Genomic DNA, 17837 nt, shown 5'->3' with positions numbered 1-17837 from the left:
TCATAATTAACAGGCTAGCTAAAATACTTGATTTAAATGAAAGAAGAATGTTGTATTACGGTTTGATCTATCCTCATTTATCTTACGGAATAATTGTATGGGAATATAGTGCTAAGACCCTCACTAGAAGAATTTTTGTACTCCAAAAAAAAGGGCAGTAAGATACATTGCAGGGCTAAAACACCTGGAATCGTGCAGGGATAGCTTTAGAAATCTAAAGATACTAACAGTATACTCACTATATATACAAGAAACAGTCCTATATGTAAAAAAAAAGTGTAATTGCACAGTGAATGAACAAATACATACATATAACACAAGAAATAATAAAGACTATCATATATATGGGCACAACTTAGAACTTTATAATAGTAATCCTTCAGTAGCTGGCTGCATCTTATACAACAAACTGCCTAACAACATAAAAGAAATAAAAACAAAAATCAGTTCACAAGGGAATTGAAGAAGCTACTTATTCAGAGGTGCTATTACTCAATGGAGGACTATTTGAACGATGAATTCTCGAATATTGGCTACTGATATAAGCAGAAGTATATAGTATGTATATAGTGTATAAAATGTTGTATATCTTATATAATTTTTTAGTATTAAGATTGTTGTAATTTAATAATGTATATTAGCTGAAAGACTTGTCCTATATCATTGTATCATGATCTACAGGATTAATAAAAGAATGAAAGAAATGAAATGAAAGAAATATAGTTGACCAAACACAAGTACAAACATTGTACAATGTTTACAGAATCGGCCTATTATGGATCCGTGTAAAGACGAGTGCACGATCTTAGTTGTGATGCCGTACAGTAAGTAGCAACACCTCGAAGGGATATTCCGCCTCCATTTGCAGAGTTGAAGTGTATGCGTTGGGTTTGGACTTTGATTTTGCCTGAAGAAATATGGACAGGAGAAAAGATTGATCTCTCCCACATAAAAATTTTCGGATGACCAGCTTATGCTCATGTACCATCACAGAATACATTTTTGTGGGATACAGTGAGGATAGTAATGCTTATCGGTTATCAGATCCCCTCAATCTGTCTCCGATAGTTAAGGCAAGAGATGTAGAATTTCTGGAAGAAGAAATTATAAACAAGAAAGAGAGCGAGAAAGGATTTCAGCTTAAAGAGATTCTTCCAGAGTTCTCAAGTTTCTACCTCGACCCACAAGATGAAAGACTGATTCCGCAAGAACAAAACCCCGAAGAAGGACAAACACAAGTAGAAAACGAAGGAAATGAAGTTCCATTAGAGCCGAACAGCTTAGAACAATTACCAGGAAATTTGGAAGAAAGATGATATCCACTTTGGAACAGGAAACAGAAAGAATTTCCAGAATTTATTACCTACTTAGCCATGCATAAAGATGAGGGGTCAGAACCAGTCACATATGAAGAGGCACTGTCAAGCTCCAATAAATCTAAATGGAAAGAAGCTATTCAACAGGAGTTAGAAGCTTTCCAAACAAACGAAGCATGGACAATAGTAGATAGACGGTCGAATAAGCCAGTAGTGAAGTCAAAATGGGTCTTCAAAATTAAACGAGATGCTGAAGGAAATACTGCATGTCACAGAGCATGTTTAGTGGCAAAAGGTTGTAGCCAAACAAAGGGAACAGACTATTTTGAAACTTTCGCTTCCATAGTGAAACACTCATCAATGCATTTGTTATTTGCTTTAGCTTCTAAGCATGATTGGAACATTGACCACCTTGATGTCTGTACCGCGTTTTTAAATGGAGATATTGAGGAAGTTATACATATGGAGCTTCCTCAGGGATATGATATTAAGGGGGAGTCTAATAAAGTTTGCAAGTTAAAGAAATCAGTTTACGGACTAAGACAAGCCACTAGGTCATGGAATAAGAAAGCAATAGAGGTTCTGAAAAGCCCGGGGTACAAGCAAACTTGTTCTGAACCATGTATTTATACCAAACAGAAGGGTAATTCTGTAATTAATATAGCATTGTATGTTGACGACTTCTTCATATTTTATAATGGCAATGTTGAAATTGAGAATTTAAAAAGAAAATTGCAACAGTGTTTTAAAGTCAAGGATTTGGGACTGGTTAAGAAATGTCTAGGAATGGAAGTGAACAGAGATGGGGCAAAGAAAACTATAAAGTTAACCCACACTCAATATTTGAACAATGTTCTTAAGAAGAATGCTGTCTTCATAGTCACCGCCGTGAAAGCCTCAAATCTTACAATGTTCTTAAGAGATTTAATATTCCTAATGAGACTAAACCAGTTAATCATCCAACAGAACCAAAGNATGGGGCAAAGAAAACTATAAAGTTAACCCACACTCAATATTTGAAGAATGTTGTTAAGAAGAAAGCAGTCTTCTGGGATTTNAATTGAAACCGTTGCCTAAATCAAATAAATCGATCGAGAATCTAGATAATGTGCCATATCAACAAGGTGTAGGTTCAATGATGTATTTAGCCGTATATATGCGTCCTGATATATCTTTTGCTATGACTTATTTGAGCCACTTTAACACTTGTTTCATGAGAGAGCACTGGGTTTTGTTGAAAAGAGTTCTAAAATACCTAAATACTACAAAGTGTGTAGGTATTGTATATTCTTAGAATAATGATCAATTGGAAGGTTTTTCCGACGCGGACTGGGGTGGAAATTTAGATCGTAGGATCCTTTAGTGGATCTGTGTTCGGACTATCAGGAGCAGCTATCGGTTGGTGATGTAAAAAACAAAGGTCTGTAGCTTTGTCAACCACAAAAGCATAATATATGGCGTTATCGAGATCGCGAAAGAGGTTATTTTCTTGAGAAAATTATGGTTTGAAATATGTAACAAGGAAATCACCATTCCTATCTTTTGTGATAATCGTGCTGCTTTAGCTATTGTGAAAAATCCTGTCAATAATGACCGAACAAAACATATTGACAAAAAAGTTAATTTTGTAAGGGAGGGGGTTGAATCAAAGGAATTATCAGTACATTACATTCTTGAAAAATCAATTAGTTGTTGATGGTTGCACGAAAGGTTTAAATGTACGGAAACATACTGATTTTATTAATTCACTTGGATTGTGCTAAGAACAATGTTTCCAAATGATATTTTTTTTTATATATTGATTAATGAATAAGTATTTTCTAAACTCCCAAAATTGTTTAAGGGGGAATGTTGTGTTGGCAACTCTCTAATGTTAAAATATAATGCTAGAGTTGGCAACGTCGTAGTAAACAATTTTCAATAATAGACTGCGCTATATGCGCTGTTCCTAATTTCTCTAGCGTTGTGTGTTACTATGGTTATGTGTGTAACAACAGAATCTCTTTACTGTTATGTGTGAAAATATATAAAACGCCTTTGTGTATCAAAAGGTTAGTCTTAATAAAGCAGGGTTAGATTGAACACTGATACTTGCTTATCATTCGATCCACGTAGAAGTAACAAAAATAACACAGTTAACGTACCTCTGTGCGAAAGTCTAGTCTCACAGGAACACATTCTCTCCTGTTCATAGGTAATCCGGTTCTGTTCTCCAACTTCACCGATCCCACCTATGAAAGTTGCTGCAGAAATCCAAGTAATCCGTGGTTAATACTTGGTGGTCCGTGGCGGTACGTGGTATGCGTAAGGCATGAATTGTGTATTGATGTTGGCTTTGGTGAGGGGAAATATTTCGTTGAACAAGTAGCCAGAATTTGCAGTTCTTAATTGCAGGTTAATTCAGTAAAGTGCAAATGTCTATCGGAAATGAAGGATTCGCCTAACACATCTTTCATACATGGAAGACTATTTATATGTGAAGCAGGGAAGATATTGATGAGTTCATGGACCCTGACGTTTTGTCTTTTTCTTCTAATTTTTGTGTAATGTAATACTAACGTCTCTAAATAGGTTGAAAACGTGTACGTTTATTTTTAGTCTTCTGCACATGGTAATCGGTGTTCATATGGAAGGCAGACGATTAGAACTGAAGTTGAATTCATCCACATTAATTGTTATAGAGATGACGCACATTGTAAATAGTAATTACGTGCATTGCAGAGTTTAAGAAAGTTCTGGGAACAAATTTTTATATATAATATAGGGTACGTGGTATATACGAGTTCAAGTTGTTATATCTACATAATTTTATGCTGGTAGAATTATATACCATGTTCTTGGTTTCAGACATTCCGTTTTGCCCAACGTAAGTTTTTAATGCTTTCAATATAGAGATTTCATCGCGTGAATTTTGTTCAGAATGGTCAAGAAAAAGAAGAATCGTCATCAGCTAGAACCATCAGGACAAAATGGAGGATATTCCACTGAGAGTTGTGATGAAACCCAAGCAAATAACACAGGTGAATATTATTGTGCTCCTGTGAGTAGCGTTTGTCGTAAATCTGGGAGGTGGTTTTCTAAGAATTGTTTCATGGTCAGCATTATGAAACAAATTCACAGATATTTTGTATGTGTTGAGGAGTTTAACTGGTGAACATTTAAATCTTGTTCAGTTCTGTAGGTAAGATATGTTTAATTCTTAAGAGTGGGCAGAGACTTGGGTGAATTTTGTTACTGATTGAAGAGCAGTATGGCGGTATGTTTGGAGGGGAGAGAAGAGGGGATGAAGGGATAGCCAGTTCTACAGTTGTACCCATTGTTGCATCCTTGACCATATGACATCAGATTTAGAATATTTCTATTTTTTACCCGCTTGATGAATACAGAATTTGGGGGATAATCAGTTATTAATCTGAAACATATTTGTTATCAGCAGTCCTATATATGGGAATTAATTGGTGGTCTGGTGCTTAATGTTTTATCTGGAGGATGTGTGAACCACTGCAAATGCATTCAGTATGAGCAGTAGGAAATGTCGTGCATTAATCTTCCTGCTTTCAAGTAGGTAGTGCCCAGCTGTACTCCCTGTGCTGTCTTTGTTTTTGCACCTTCCTTAAGTGTGGAATCATAAATAAATTGAATTAATACATGCTAATGCATAAGCTACATTATGAAAATGATCTAGGAATAGTTGTGGGCACCAATTTAGCCTAGTTTCCATATTTTGAAAAAGTAAGAGTGGGCTTATGTGATCACGTTGCTCTCTGTATGTGTCCTTGTGTGTGTATGTGTCTGTATGTCTTTATGTTTATCCCCCTCTAACAACTTTTGAATGTGTGAATTGATCTGCATGTAACTTGGTATATATATCATGCCACCTGAGGGTAGTTCATAAATCCCTCCGATTAGTAATATGACCTGAACTGATTGTCATGAAATTTGGTATGACAGTCATGCCTTATGGGGCACTCACAGCATAATATCTCATAAATATAATACCAACATAACAGCTACTCAAATTTTTGATGTGGAAGTCATAAGCTTGATCTTGTTTAAACACTCACTTCAGGAATATAATACTGATCACAGTCCTGTATTGTACTTCCTATATATTGGTTCTGGCAATGACTTAACCACTTAAAATTATTATTTTGTGTGCAATTCAAGTTATATATAAAAGTTGTGTTTATAGTATTATTTAAGCACAATAGACCATGGTAGGTCGTGGTGCAAGGGCCGAGAAGGCTTACCCCTCATACATTCATTCATTCATATAGTATTATTTTATTTACTTCATTATGCATTTTATACTTGTCATATCAGATAGTCAAACAGTAGTGAAAGGGAAGTAGATGATTAGTTCTTCCCAGAACATCTTGTTACTATTTCTGTGATGGTCAAAATAAGATTAGGTATGATTTGTTTCATTCTGGTCCGTCACACTAACAGCACCATAAGAGGTTGAACAGTTCCGTCTAGTCCCACTGGATGGAACTGTTTAACCACTTAAGATTATGTAGTGTATAGGGTGTTCTAATTTATAGGTGCAGTAATTGGGCTCTTGTGAACATGGTAAGGAATCTTCGGGTTCTATAAAATGCTGGGAAATTCTTGAGTTGCTGCAGATTTGGCTTCTCAAGAAGGGCTCAGCTCCATAAGTAAGTAAGTAATTTCTAATCATTGTGGGAAGGTGGTATGCAGAAGCAGCAGAGAGGTCTGATGTGGAGTTTTTGTTCATGTTGACACAAGTGTATACCCAGCTTGTTTGAATGTATCCAGAAAGTTAGTTTGGGAGAGAGATATGTCTGGATGTTCCACCTGAAGCAAGGATATTATATTGCAGGTGCCCATGATATTATAGGCTCAGTATTGGAAAGGTTGTGTAGTTTGGTTTTCTTTGTTGTGTACAATATTTTTCATGTATTTTTCCAATAATAGACATAAATGCTGATTGTAAGTTAGTCATTTGATGGGTTGAGTGAATGCTGCTTCTCCTCAGGTGGGAAATGTTGCCCCCATGTCAACAAGGCTGTGGATATATCAAGAGTGAAGAAAGCATTGCGTACTGAGGGATTTCTTAATGAGTGTTCAAAGTGTTTGAAGATGCCAGCAGTGAGCAATGGCATCCCAGTAGGAGACAAGGTATGTGAATAATCATTGTTATGCTGTAGCTGCTTGTAAGCTAATCAGTACAGAGGTGAAGCCTCTGTGCCTTCATTGTGTGGCGCCTAGATACAGGTGTAACTTATATTGCCTGCACAGGTAGTATTGTCCAACAGAAGACAAAATCTGAATGGTGATCTTTGATGTTTGCTATAGGAGCTAGGATGTGTCAGTCATTGTGGCTGGTCAACTAGAGAGCAGGAATTTGATTTCCCAGATGGCAGAGAAGTTCTCTTTGACATTGTGTCTTACGTTCTCTGGGGCTCATGGGGCTCATCTGGCCTCCTATTCCAATGGATGTTTCTCTGGGTTAAGCGGCCAGAGCCCACCTGTATCTAGTGCCTAAGGTTAAAGAATAGAGCTATACCTCGACTATATATCTTTATGAGGTGGTGATTAATTAATTAGGCACAGATACAACTTACTAGTATGAACCATTCACCATAATATTCCAAATTACCTTGGTGTGGCTTCTAAGGATGCTCATTACCTTGATACAGGTAGAAATTGGATTATGGCTCTGTCTCAAGTGCGGTCATCAGGCGTGCGGTCGCTCCAGGGGACAGCATGCCCTGAAGCACCACCAGACACCGCGCTCTGATCCCCACACTTTGGTCATCAACACTGAGCTCTGGAACATCTGGTGAGGCTGCCACATCAGTGTGCACACATTAGTTGTAATTGTGTGCTGTTAGAGATTTCCTCTATACTGTGTGATTGTTCCTATACCAGTTGTAAGGGGATTTGATGCTCTAGAGGCCTGCTTTGTCATAAGTATCAAGTTTGAGACTGGATGGAATCAATGTGAAGTCTGTTTGAGCATGTGGATACCCCATTTAATGTTGCTCAGTTTAATGTTTTCCCTAATTTAACATTAAATTCCAGGGATTCCAAGTTAATAGTTTCATTGTTAAATCACTTCTATTTTGGATTTTTCTTTCTTTTCCATTTAGTGTTCAAATCCATTGCGTCCAAAAAAGAACCACAAATGGGGGTTTTATTTTGAAACCTTCATAATATCGTCAGGGGTCCTATTTGTGCAGTGATTTTGAAAATAAACAAGTGTCTAAATACTTCTCAGATTAAATGTTTTGTATATCTCAGTTATATTTTGATATGGTGTGCGCAGGTGTTATGACTGTGGGTGTGAGATTGCTGCACAGTGTCGCAAGAAACTTCATGAGTGTGTTGAATTCATCAAGCGGCAGGAGGAGACCCATGGAAGTTCCAAGAAAAGTGAGTGATATTTTCTTGCTCCCAGATTAGTGGACATATTCTGTGGACTAGTCATTCTGAATCTTTTGTATCTTGTAGGATTTGAGGTTCTCATGGTGGTAGTTATGAAATTTGCCATCATCTGGGATATAGCACCATATAGTCCACAAATGAGCTGACATTTCAGAGGAATGTATCACCTCCATCTTCAGGGCTGAAAATCAGCTGAGAAAGACGCCAGAATTCCATTGGTCATTTTGCCAAAAAAAGTAGTCACACTATATTGTAAACAAGGCTTCCCTTTTTTAATAAGTGTATTTTTATAATTATGTACATTCTGTTGATATATGAGTATTAATCATTGATAAAAGTTGTTAACCAGTAATTATATAGAACACAATATCATTCTCTTAGCAGAAGTATGTTGTGTCAGTTGATCCCCCCTGCACTTATTGTGTCTAGGTTATTGACAGTTGGAGGCAGGATGTCTCCAGACAACACATACAGACGTCCCTGACCCCACACTTGTAGAATCATAGAGGTTCAGAACAAAGCCACCATTGATTCATGTCTGCTTCTTACGTTCCTTTGTAACCTCCATTAGTGTGAAAAATGGCTTTGCTTAGGAGAGTTATAGATGCTGATGACAACATACTTTTTATGATGGATCTGATGATGAGTGTGACAATGATGTTGCCACAACTTGTGGCATAAAACAGTCAGGTCCTGGTTCAAGTGGCAATGAAACAAGTTCAAAGCAGAATGAAAATAATAGCCTCATAACAGAAGATCAGTTGGACCGATTATGTGAGAAATGAAGAAATGTTATTTAGTCAGTGAGCAGAGGAATATCCTACACGAAATAAGAAAACAGAAGGCTAATTGGATTGGTCATATCTTATGCAGTAACTGCCTTCTAAAAGAAGTTATTGAAGGAAAGATAGAGGGGTGGATAGAAGTGACCAGAAGACGAGGAAGAAGACGTAAGAAGATGCTGGATGACCTTGGGGACAGAAGAGGATATTCTCATTTGAAGGAGAAAGCGCTAGATCGCATTAAGTGAAGGAACTGTTTTGGAAGAGACTGTGGACCTGTCGTCTGACAGATTACTGATAAATGAATGAACGAACAGTGATCATGCTGTTGTGGAAAAAGTGTGTGATGCCAAACTGATAAGAAATGAAGTGAGGAACTTTTCTTTGGATCTACAGGATTGAACACAATTGTTGATAGTCCTGAGTCTGATATTGGAGTGATGAGTGCAATTATAGATGATGATCTAGTACAGTTATTCAGTAGAGTCCTGTACTTTAGTCACAGTACACACCAATGGAAGGTACCATTGAAGCCACTAAAGTGGTCCAATGTTACTCTTGAAGAAAAAGAAAAATTTTATGACTTAATTTAATGGGACAAGCCAGAAAGGACAGCGTAAGAGACTACTGGTCTAGCTGCACAATCCACAGCACTGTGAGTAGAAAATGATATGAAGCAATTTGGCCAGCTTGGCATTATGGTTACAACAGCAAGGAAATGCGTGATTTTGGAAGGCTTTTAAATTGCAGCTGGTGAATGAGTTCTTCTTGCAGAAATTCTAGTTCTTTACAGCCTAAGAGAAGAATTTTAATGAGATGAAACCGTGATCCAGTGGAGGAGCTGCTTGAAATTTAGAACATAAGCCCAGAAAAAATAAAATCTGGAGTCATGCGAAACTGTATTGTAACACAGGGATATGTGCCATTGAAGGGGGAAACTGGAGAAAATGGCGCTTTCAGTTTTAGACACACCTTTAGGTTGAAATTATTGCAGCTATCTAGACAGTTCTTATGGCAGTGAAAATTTACCAAAAATTTGTCAGACAAAAATACAAGTTTCTGACACTATGAGGGCAAACAGAGGTATTTCACGCAACCAAGAAAAGGACTTGAAAAAAGTGCAGTTATTATTCCAAATAAAGGTAATATAATGGTTCAGGTGTGGAAAGATGAAAGACGTGCATGAAAGATAAGCACAATCCATGAAATAAGAAAGGTGGACACGGGAAGGAAAGGAACTGCACTGTGTTCAGCGCAATACATGCATGAAATGTGTAGATAGGGCTGATCATTACCTCAGTTATTACTCATATCTGAGGAAAACTGTGAAGCCAAGGAAGCTGGTGGTGTATCTGATAAATTGGACACTCCTGAATGCATTCTTTGTGTACAAGACCCTGAACAGAAACAGGAAAACAAAATATGAAAAGAAAGCAGTCTTCTGGAATGTGGCGCCATGTATATGTTGTGTTAACCAATGTTTCGGAGGAACGTATACAAAATATAAACAGTTTCTGCATGAGTCAGTGAGGTCATGGACTTTAAAAACAAAGCTCATCTGTGTGCAGATCTGATGAATTGCAACTGGCAGAGAATGAAGCAACACCGAGGGGCCATAAGCAAGACCCTCCTGACAGACTGTCCAAGTACTTCAGAAAACATGAACTGGAGAAAATTGTTGCTGCTGGGCAAGGGAAGTAGTGTCCTCTGGGACAGTGTAAAGTTTTTTCCACTTCACAGTGTTCCTGCTTTGAAAGGTTCCACTGTGTGAAGTGCTATTAGACCCAGTGCAAATAATTTCTTCAGTATTAGGCAAAGGATTGTCATCTAGAACTTCAGAATGTAAGAATGTGTTCAGGGGTCATTCACTGAAATGCTTATAAAATGTCCTGGAACTGGGGGTATTTAATTAAAGGGACACATCAGCCCACACTGTATTAATGAGAAGCTTGTTCTTACAGTGCAGGGAAGTTTTATGCTGAACTAATTATCATTTTCAAGGCCTCCCATCCAACCCAGCTGACTGTGAAGTCCCACCAGTGGAGCAGATCCCTCCAGTTCAGAAAGACTGCTGTACACTGATGACATTACAAGGTAATGAAATAGGGCACAAGATGAGTATTGTGTGTGTGTGTGTGTGTGCGCGCGCGTGCCCGCCGATATGTACAAATGTCACTTCCTGTTTCCTCCAATGGACCTAATGTAGAACACCAAAAATATATGTGCAGTTTATTGAATACTCTTGCCAATGTGTATGTTTTCTTTTATTGCTAGTGGGGTGGGACTAAGTCCCTTGTACTGCGGCCACTTCTGGCCTATTGTACCAGCCCCAGATGATAGGTGAGGGTGATTGTGGAGCAATTGGTGGAATGAAGATTGGCAGGGGAAACCAAAGTACTCGGAGAAAACCTGCCCCAGTGCCAATTTGTCCACCACAGATCCCACTTGACCAGACCTGGGATGGAACCCGGGCCGCTGCAGTGGGAAGCCAGCGACCAACCGCTTGAGCTATGGCGTGGCCAACGCGTATGATAGCCACAGCTGATAGAGTGATGTGTTAGTACTGCAGTACAGTTTTTGGATGAGATTCAAATCCTCATTTCCAATCTTTATTTTTTAATTACATGAATAAACTGTAATTACTTAATTTGAATATTATACCTTCTTTACAGTTTTAGGTAATGTTATCTGTGATATTGACAAGGAAAGCAGCCACAGCTGAGGTGAAGAACGGGCACCTCTGCTTGTTCTGTTTAATATTTTTAAGAAGTGTCAAGTCTGTTAAAGAGACAAGTGTTAAGTATTTAACATGGTACAGAAATGTAGCATTGTGGGTGATGCGGAGCGGTGCTTGGGCTGAGTGGGGGCCATCTCAACATGTTGCACCATGTTCAGTGAAATACTTTGTTGCTGTTTGTTTCCAGTTACCACATGTGCAGTAGTGTAGCATTTTGTTTCTGAGAGGTGTGAATGTCTGCTTAAGTGAGTCAAACTGCATGGCTTAACATCAAATTGCCTCCCTGTGTGAGACATAATAATTTCATAATTTACATTTCCAGAACAGGATGTTGGAGCTGTGAAGAATGGTGACATTGCATCTGTAGGGGTCGTCATAAAAGCATCACCTACATCGCCAAAGAACCCTAAAGCGGCGGTGCAAGATGGCAGCTTGCCACGAGTGAGGGTGAGCTTACTCATTGTCATTTCTTTTTGTTTTATGTCTTATGCTTCCTATTTGATATGGCATTGGTAAAGGTAAAAAGGTGAAGTTGTTCCTGTGCTTAACTAATTAAGCACTGTGCCATGGAGGCGTGTGGAGGAGTGGATGTATAGATCCACATTTTTCTTGACCTCGGCACTAGCTGCAGGTGAGTGGTTAGCTTCAAGCTCTGGTCCTTTACCCCCAGTGAAAGCTCCCGGTACGCATTGGATAGGAGGCTGGGTGGACCCCCAGAGCTGGTCTGGACAACATGGAGAAGAAAAAAATTCTTGGCCCTACTAGGACTTGAACTCCAACCCCTTGGTTGTTCAGCCAATAGCCAGTCGCTATACCAACTGTGCTATCCAGCTCCCTGATGTGTGACATGGGAGCTGGGATTGCTCAGTTGGTATAGCCACTGAGCTCTGGGCTGGACAGCTGAGGAATCTGTTTTCTCGCTGGTTGGCAAGCAAATTCTGTTCTCTCCACAGTGTATAGACTAGCTCTGCAGTCCATCCAGCCTCCTGTCAAACTGGTATAGAGTGCTTCTTTCCCATGGGTAATATGACGGGCATGAAGCTGACTGCGCATCACCAGCTGGTGCTAAGGTTAAGTATGCGTTCCTGTACCTCTACTCCCCCATACATTGTTGTGGTGTGGCCAACAACAGGGCCAACTTTTTCATTTACCATATTTGATGTGATATATATTGGAATTACATACTTCAGGAATTACACTTAGAATAAAAATTTTCATCCATAAAAGTTTTAATTTTGTTGAATGTTTAGGGGCTGTGCAATGTTGGCAACACTTGTTTCTTCAATGCAGTATTGCAGTGCTTGGCGCAGACACCATTCCTTTTGTCAGTGCTCCAGGAAATGAGTCAGTCGGGCACCAAATTCCAGCTGCCAGGCTGCCTTATGAAGGAGGGAGACCTGGTGAGTGGCTTGTAATGAGTGGTTGCCATAGTTCACAGCCTGTGCGTGCACCGTGAGAGATGGAGGTTCATTTCACAATGCTTTGAGATCATTTCCCACTTTTAGTCAGATGTTCAGATGGGACCTAGTAATTATAATTGAATACATATAGCATGTTAATCATAAGTATCAGTACAAAGTGAGAATGGGGTAAACTTGCCAATTTATTTAAGCCAAAGTCTTGACATCAATAATCTTCTTGCTTGGTATTATAACCCCTCCCCCCTTTCTTTTTGGCATATACACAGTAGGTAGGGCTTGAGATTTTGACAGATTCACATGCAAGCCCTCTGGAACACAAAAATGGTTTTGGGAATGCTGTCTGTTTGTATGGATGTGTGAATATGTGTCTAGCACCCGAATGGCTGTGTTAACTTTGTTCATATTTGGTATTTAAGAGTTTGTCACATATCAATGCCTGGTTAATATGAACATAATTTAACTGACATAACTCCATGGAGCTGAGTCTTTGAGATGCAGTGGTTGCTTGACTGCTTGAGAAATTTTTAACATTTTATGGAACCCAAAGGTTCATTATCTTGTTCAAAAGAGCTGGCCACTGGTCCCTGTCCCAAGTCAGAGAACTCTAGTCCATACCACCCCATCCTATTTCTCTAAGATCTGTTCCAGTGTTATCCTCCCACTGGTGTCTGTTTTCTCCTAGTGATGAATATGAACATTGAAGCTGCAAAAATATGGGCCCCAGAGAAGAAAATTTTGATTTTATTTACAACAGTTTGTAACAGTTCTGATTAAATGTTGGTAATTTATGCAGACCATCTCCCTAAATGAAACTGAATAGGTGATATCTTTAGGAAAATAACATAATATGCACTAGGGGTTCAAATGTGAAATGTTGACGGAGACCAGCTTTACTGGTCAGATGGATTTCAGTGCTGTTTTTTATTCACTAACCAGCAGTGGTCTAATGCTGTTGATGTTCTTTGCAGAGTAATGTCAGGGTCCGTTGCATGAGAGAAAATGTGTGCAGTGCTTTTACACCACTCTTTTGTGAGTTGGCCGTTGAGATGGAAAGTATATATCTGCATTTATTTTCTTGGATGACCTCACCTCATGACTCTCTCCACACTTGTGCAGTATTTATTATTGCAAGCTTTGGATGTGTGTTATTACACTTCGGCAGCATCTTGTAGTGGCTGTCCACTGTCCACTTGTCACTTGATATAAGTATTAACTNACAGCTTAACGTACACAGTACGTGAAACCACAGACAGGGGCATTTAAATACCACGGTACGACAAACGTCAAACCACCGTAAAGGGTTAAAAACTATGTCTCTGTCCTGTTTGTGTCAGTTGTTTCTGTGGTACTTGGTCTTACATTATAAATTAATACTGAAACAACTATTGCACTAACATGCTAAAATTACAACAAGAAAGCACGTAATTCTGTAATATTATGATACAACTCTTTTCGTCTGAAGGGCTACATTTCAAGTGGTACTGACTCATTGACTGTAGTCACATGACATTCTCCTGCTACAGCATAATCAAGTTAATTGGCTGTAATCTGTGCTGAATATTCATTCATGGGTTGTCAGAGGAAAATAGGCATAAAGTTGAATTGTTGTAGCCTGTGCTGGAGGGTGAACTGAGCAAGTGGGGCAATCTCACTGAGACATAGGCATAAAGTTGAATTGTTGTTGTAGCCTGTGCTGGAGGGTGAACTGAGCAAGTGGGGCAATCTCACTGAGACATAGGCATAAAGTTGAATTGTTGTTGTAGCCTGTGCTGGAGGGTGAACTGAGCAAGTGGGGCAATCTCACTGAGACATAGGCATAAAGTTGAATTGTTGTTGTAGCCTGTGCTGGAGGGTGAACTGAGCAAGTGGGGCAATCTCACCGAGATCCTGGCCTCTACACTTAAAGAACTGCAGTCACCAAAACATGATGTATTCAACCCAACTCGTCTGTTGAATAAACTCATTCAACACTGCCCCCAGTTTGGAGGTGGGGAGCAGCATGACTCTCACGAACTACTGAGACATCTGCTGGAGGGGGTGAGAACTGAAGATCTGAAGGTGTGTACTGGTGTGGTGTTTGTTAACTCAAACAGTACTGTGTGAAGTGGAGAAGTTTCTCACGATCTTGCACTCACTCCACATATATCCCTTACAATATATGAAAGGATACAGGTATCGAAATAACGATTGTAACCTAGTATGTTCTACAGTGAAATGTTCTCAGGTAATCACCGTGTCAATAAGGAGTCAGTATCAAATATTTCAAAGGATGTCTCCACAGTAACATTGGGAGTTGATATGGTGATATGTCCACATGAATACAAGAAGCAGACATAACCTGCATCCCATCAACCCCAGATGACAGAGATGTCAACAACACTGTGTAGTAATCCCATATTGACCTGGCTGATCATCTGATTGCAAACAGTCACTGTGAAAACTTCAAATTATGTACAGCAGGCTTTAAAGTGAAGTCTGGCATTGTTATTATTTTCCTAAAAGTATTTTTGTTGAAGAGACAAGGCCATCAGTCAGTTCCCCCAGAGGACCAAATAATCTGGCAGAACACTGGTGCCACATCCTGCAGCTTCTCTTGCTTGCAGCTGTTGAACTGTTGAAGTTGACACCTTGTATTCTAGATGGCAGCAGTCCACTTAGCAGGGTCAGTTCAGCTCTTAGTGTACTTGGAAGTGAAAACATGAATGTTGAAAACATTGTAGGATAGCGAGTATTGTGGATGAAATACTGAAGTCCGTATATGTAATATTTACATGTGTGCTATGCTTTTTTTTGTTGTTGCAAATTTTGTTATTTTGAAACACCGTCGGTGAAATTACCATATAATATGAATGTGGTGATATAATGATAAAGTTCAGGGATGATGGAATTTTAAAATACTCCAGTTTAATTTTTTCTTAAAATGATAACACACTCGACACTGAATGTTGTGGTTGTGTGGTCTGCTTTGTATGCTGAAAATCCTAAGCTCGAGTCTCAGTTCAGAGACATGTCATTGTAACGTTCTTTAATTCTTACATTTGGCCCACCATGGTCCTCTTATTGGTGTGTCTCCACCAGTGTGCTTCTGTCCTCCCAGGAATATTATGTCAGATTAGGCCACAACCTCTTTCACATCATTTCAATTCATTATTCACTAATTGCCCTACAATTCAATGCTGCACGGCTTGAGCTAGCGAGAATGTTGTGACATAAGCTGTAAGTAAGTAATCAAGATGTGAACGGAGACGTTCATGGAGGTTCGTCTAGGCCCACTGGGGCTGTAGTGCCAAGGAAAAAAAAGTAATAAAGTTACATCTCATAATTTGATCTACACTGTAATTGTTTAATTGTTACGTTTATTCACATCGATGCTGGAACTTGGTTGTGTCTATTAAAAGTACAAAAATTGTGTCTGAAATATCTTTCGAGTTGTGACAGATCATTATTTCATTATGAGAAAGTTATTAGATTCTATTTTCAGTATATGATGCTAACCAGAATCATCATACCAGAGATCTCATTAAACACGCAGGTCTTTATTTTCCATAAGGTTGCCTACTCAATGTATGGCACACCTGAAAAAATGTTTTACACAGATGGTAGTGCAAAATGTAGACAAAGAAAAAGACTGAATCTGGTGCTGTCAAGTCAAACCTTATAGTGAAAAATATTCTGCAGTTTTGTTTATGTGATGTAAAGAACAGTACAGATACTTTTCATCTTCACCAACAGGTAGATATGCCATATTCATGAAAGGGTTTGTTAGCCTAAGCGACAGCAGGTGTGTTGGTCATGTGACCTTACAAGAATCGCTGTTTAATTTTAAGGGACTGACCTAGTGTTCCTACTTATTATAGAGATACCAAAGTGCCATCCTTCATCTGTTTGGGCTGTCAGAGAAATCAGACCCAAAAGAAGTGGAAGACAAGGTTCGGGTAAAGGCAAAGGCTTATGGTCGCCAAGCATCGGAGTTGATGCTTCACCCTGAGCAAGTGTTTCGTGGCTTCTTAGTCAGCACTCTTGAGTGTCAAGATTGTCTCCACACCTCTCAGCGTGTTGAGAGTTTCCTGGATCTCAGCCTGCCTGTTATGGCTGACAAGGTGAAGTATGAAGTGATGCTTTGCACTTGATACCAAATTCCTCTGCAGATTTCCATTTGTGTTCTTAGAGGGCTGCAGCATCATATCTTGGACTTAAAAACTGATTGGTGGTCATCTACAGGTATTTAGGACAGAAAGTTCAGTACATATTCGCTTCCAAAGGGAGTCATCAATTTGAACATATTATTAATATCTACCCTTTGTTTGCTGGCCATGTCACAGCTTTTCTAGCGCCCCATTAGCCATTGTTTTCAGGATGTCTGTAGAACTTTCTCAGAGTTTGTGGCGTTTGTGGTTCTGTGCATCACCCCAAAATACAATCCCCTACTTAATATTACTTCATCCTGAGGTGTCACTGTTGGGGTCAGTCTTTGGGAGGAAGGTGTTTTGTATGTTTGCCTACATGACCAGAAATGTTGATAGTAGAAGACAAACCGCAATCAGCGTGCACAGATTTGTTGGTCACTTGCAAGGAAAACTGTGACACTGTTGGCATGTTCAACACATCACTGGTCATTTGTAGAAGTAAGAGATGCTTGTATTGTCATGTGTTAGTGACCAGACGCAAGATTTGATTAGTAATTGGATGTATTCGACTGTCACAAAACCATAACTACAATTAATTATAGTGCTACTGATAATTCACACACTCTGCAGTGCACTGTAACATGCATTAAGTCTTCTCAGTCTGCTGTGTATTCACTGGTTGTTGCTTGGTAACAACTTCCAACGCCTTAGATTCCTCTGTTTCCTTGTTCACATCCTTACTGGCTGGTGACTGTCTCACAACTCAGCTTTTCATGGTTGCAACTCCTAGCCTTGTCTGGACATTGCAGTCTGCTACTTACTTTTGCCTCATCTGCAGACTGCTAACCACTCTGTACTTGACTGACTCTTTTATTGTTTTTGGTTCTCCAGATATAGCCTCTGCACAGACCCAGTAGAGAACATCACTTTCCACAATTACTCTATCGTATGCGTACCAGTTGCCGCAGTCGCACATTGCTTACCGGCCACTGTGTAGCCATGGATCTCTGTTAAATCATGTCATTGCATGTTTATAGTGCCAT

General features: G+C 39.2%; 1 protein-coding gene across 5 annotated transcripts in view; it reads left to right on the top strand.

The window, feature by feature from the left end:
• The first annotated feature begins 3203 nt into the window (after positions 1–3203).
• LOC111862162 (ubiquitin carboxyl-terminal hydrolase 45) overlaps positions 3204–17837 on the top strand; it is a 22002-nt gene continuing 7368 nt past the window's right edge. Inside the window, exons 1-10 of one of the 5 annotated variants that reach the window (XM_023847354.2) lie at positions 3204–3367; positions 4164–4336; positions 6316–6458; positions 6980–7122; positions 7609–7715; positions 10511–10603; positions 11569–11693; positions 12497–12646; positions 14507–14725; positions 16525–16767. In XM_023847354.2, the coding sequence (XP_023703122.1) occupies positions 4237–4336; positions 6316–6458; positions 6980–7122; positions 7609–7715; positions 10511–10603; positions 11569–11693; positions 12497–12646; positions 14507–14725; positions 16525–16767 (1323 nt within the window). In that variant the 5' untranslated portion in view covers positions 3204–3367; positions 4164–4236. Of the gene's footprint in view, positions 3368–3510; positions 4082–4163; positions 4337–6315; positions 6459–6979; positions 7123–7608; positions 7716–10510; positions 10604–11568; positions 11694–12496; positions 12647–14506; positions 14726–16524; positions 16768–17837 lie in introns of those variants that run through there. The other 4 variants (XM_023847368.2, XM_023847360.1, XM_023847377.1 and 1 more) reach the window with 4 other exon arrangements.

This window comes from Cryptotermes secundus, unplaced genomic scaffold (genome assembly GCF_002891405.2).
Source record: "Cryptotermes secundus unplaced genomic scaffold, Csec_1.0 scaffold559, whole genome shotgun sequence".
Lineage (NCBI taxonomy): Eukaryota > Metazoa > Arthropoda > Insecta > Blattodea > Kalotermitidae > Cryptotermes > Cryptotermes secundus.
Note: the sequence above shows the minus strand (reverse complement) of the source record. Positions and strands in the feature narration are given on the sequence as shown.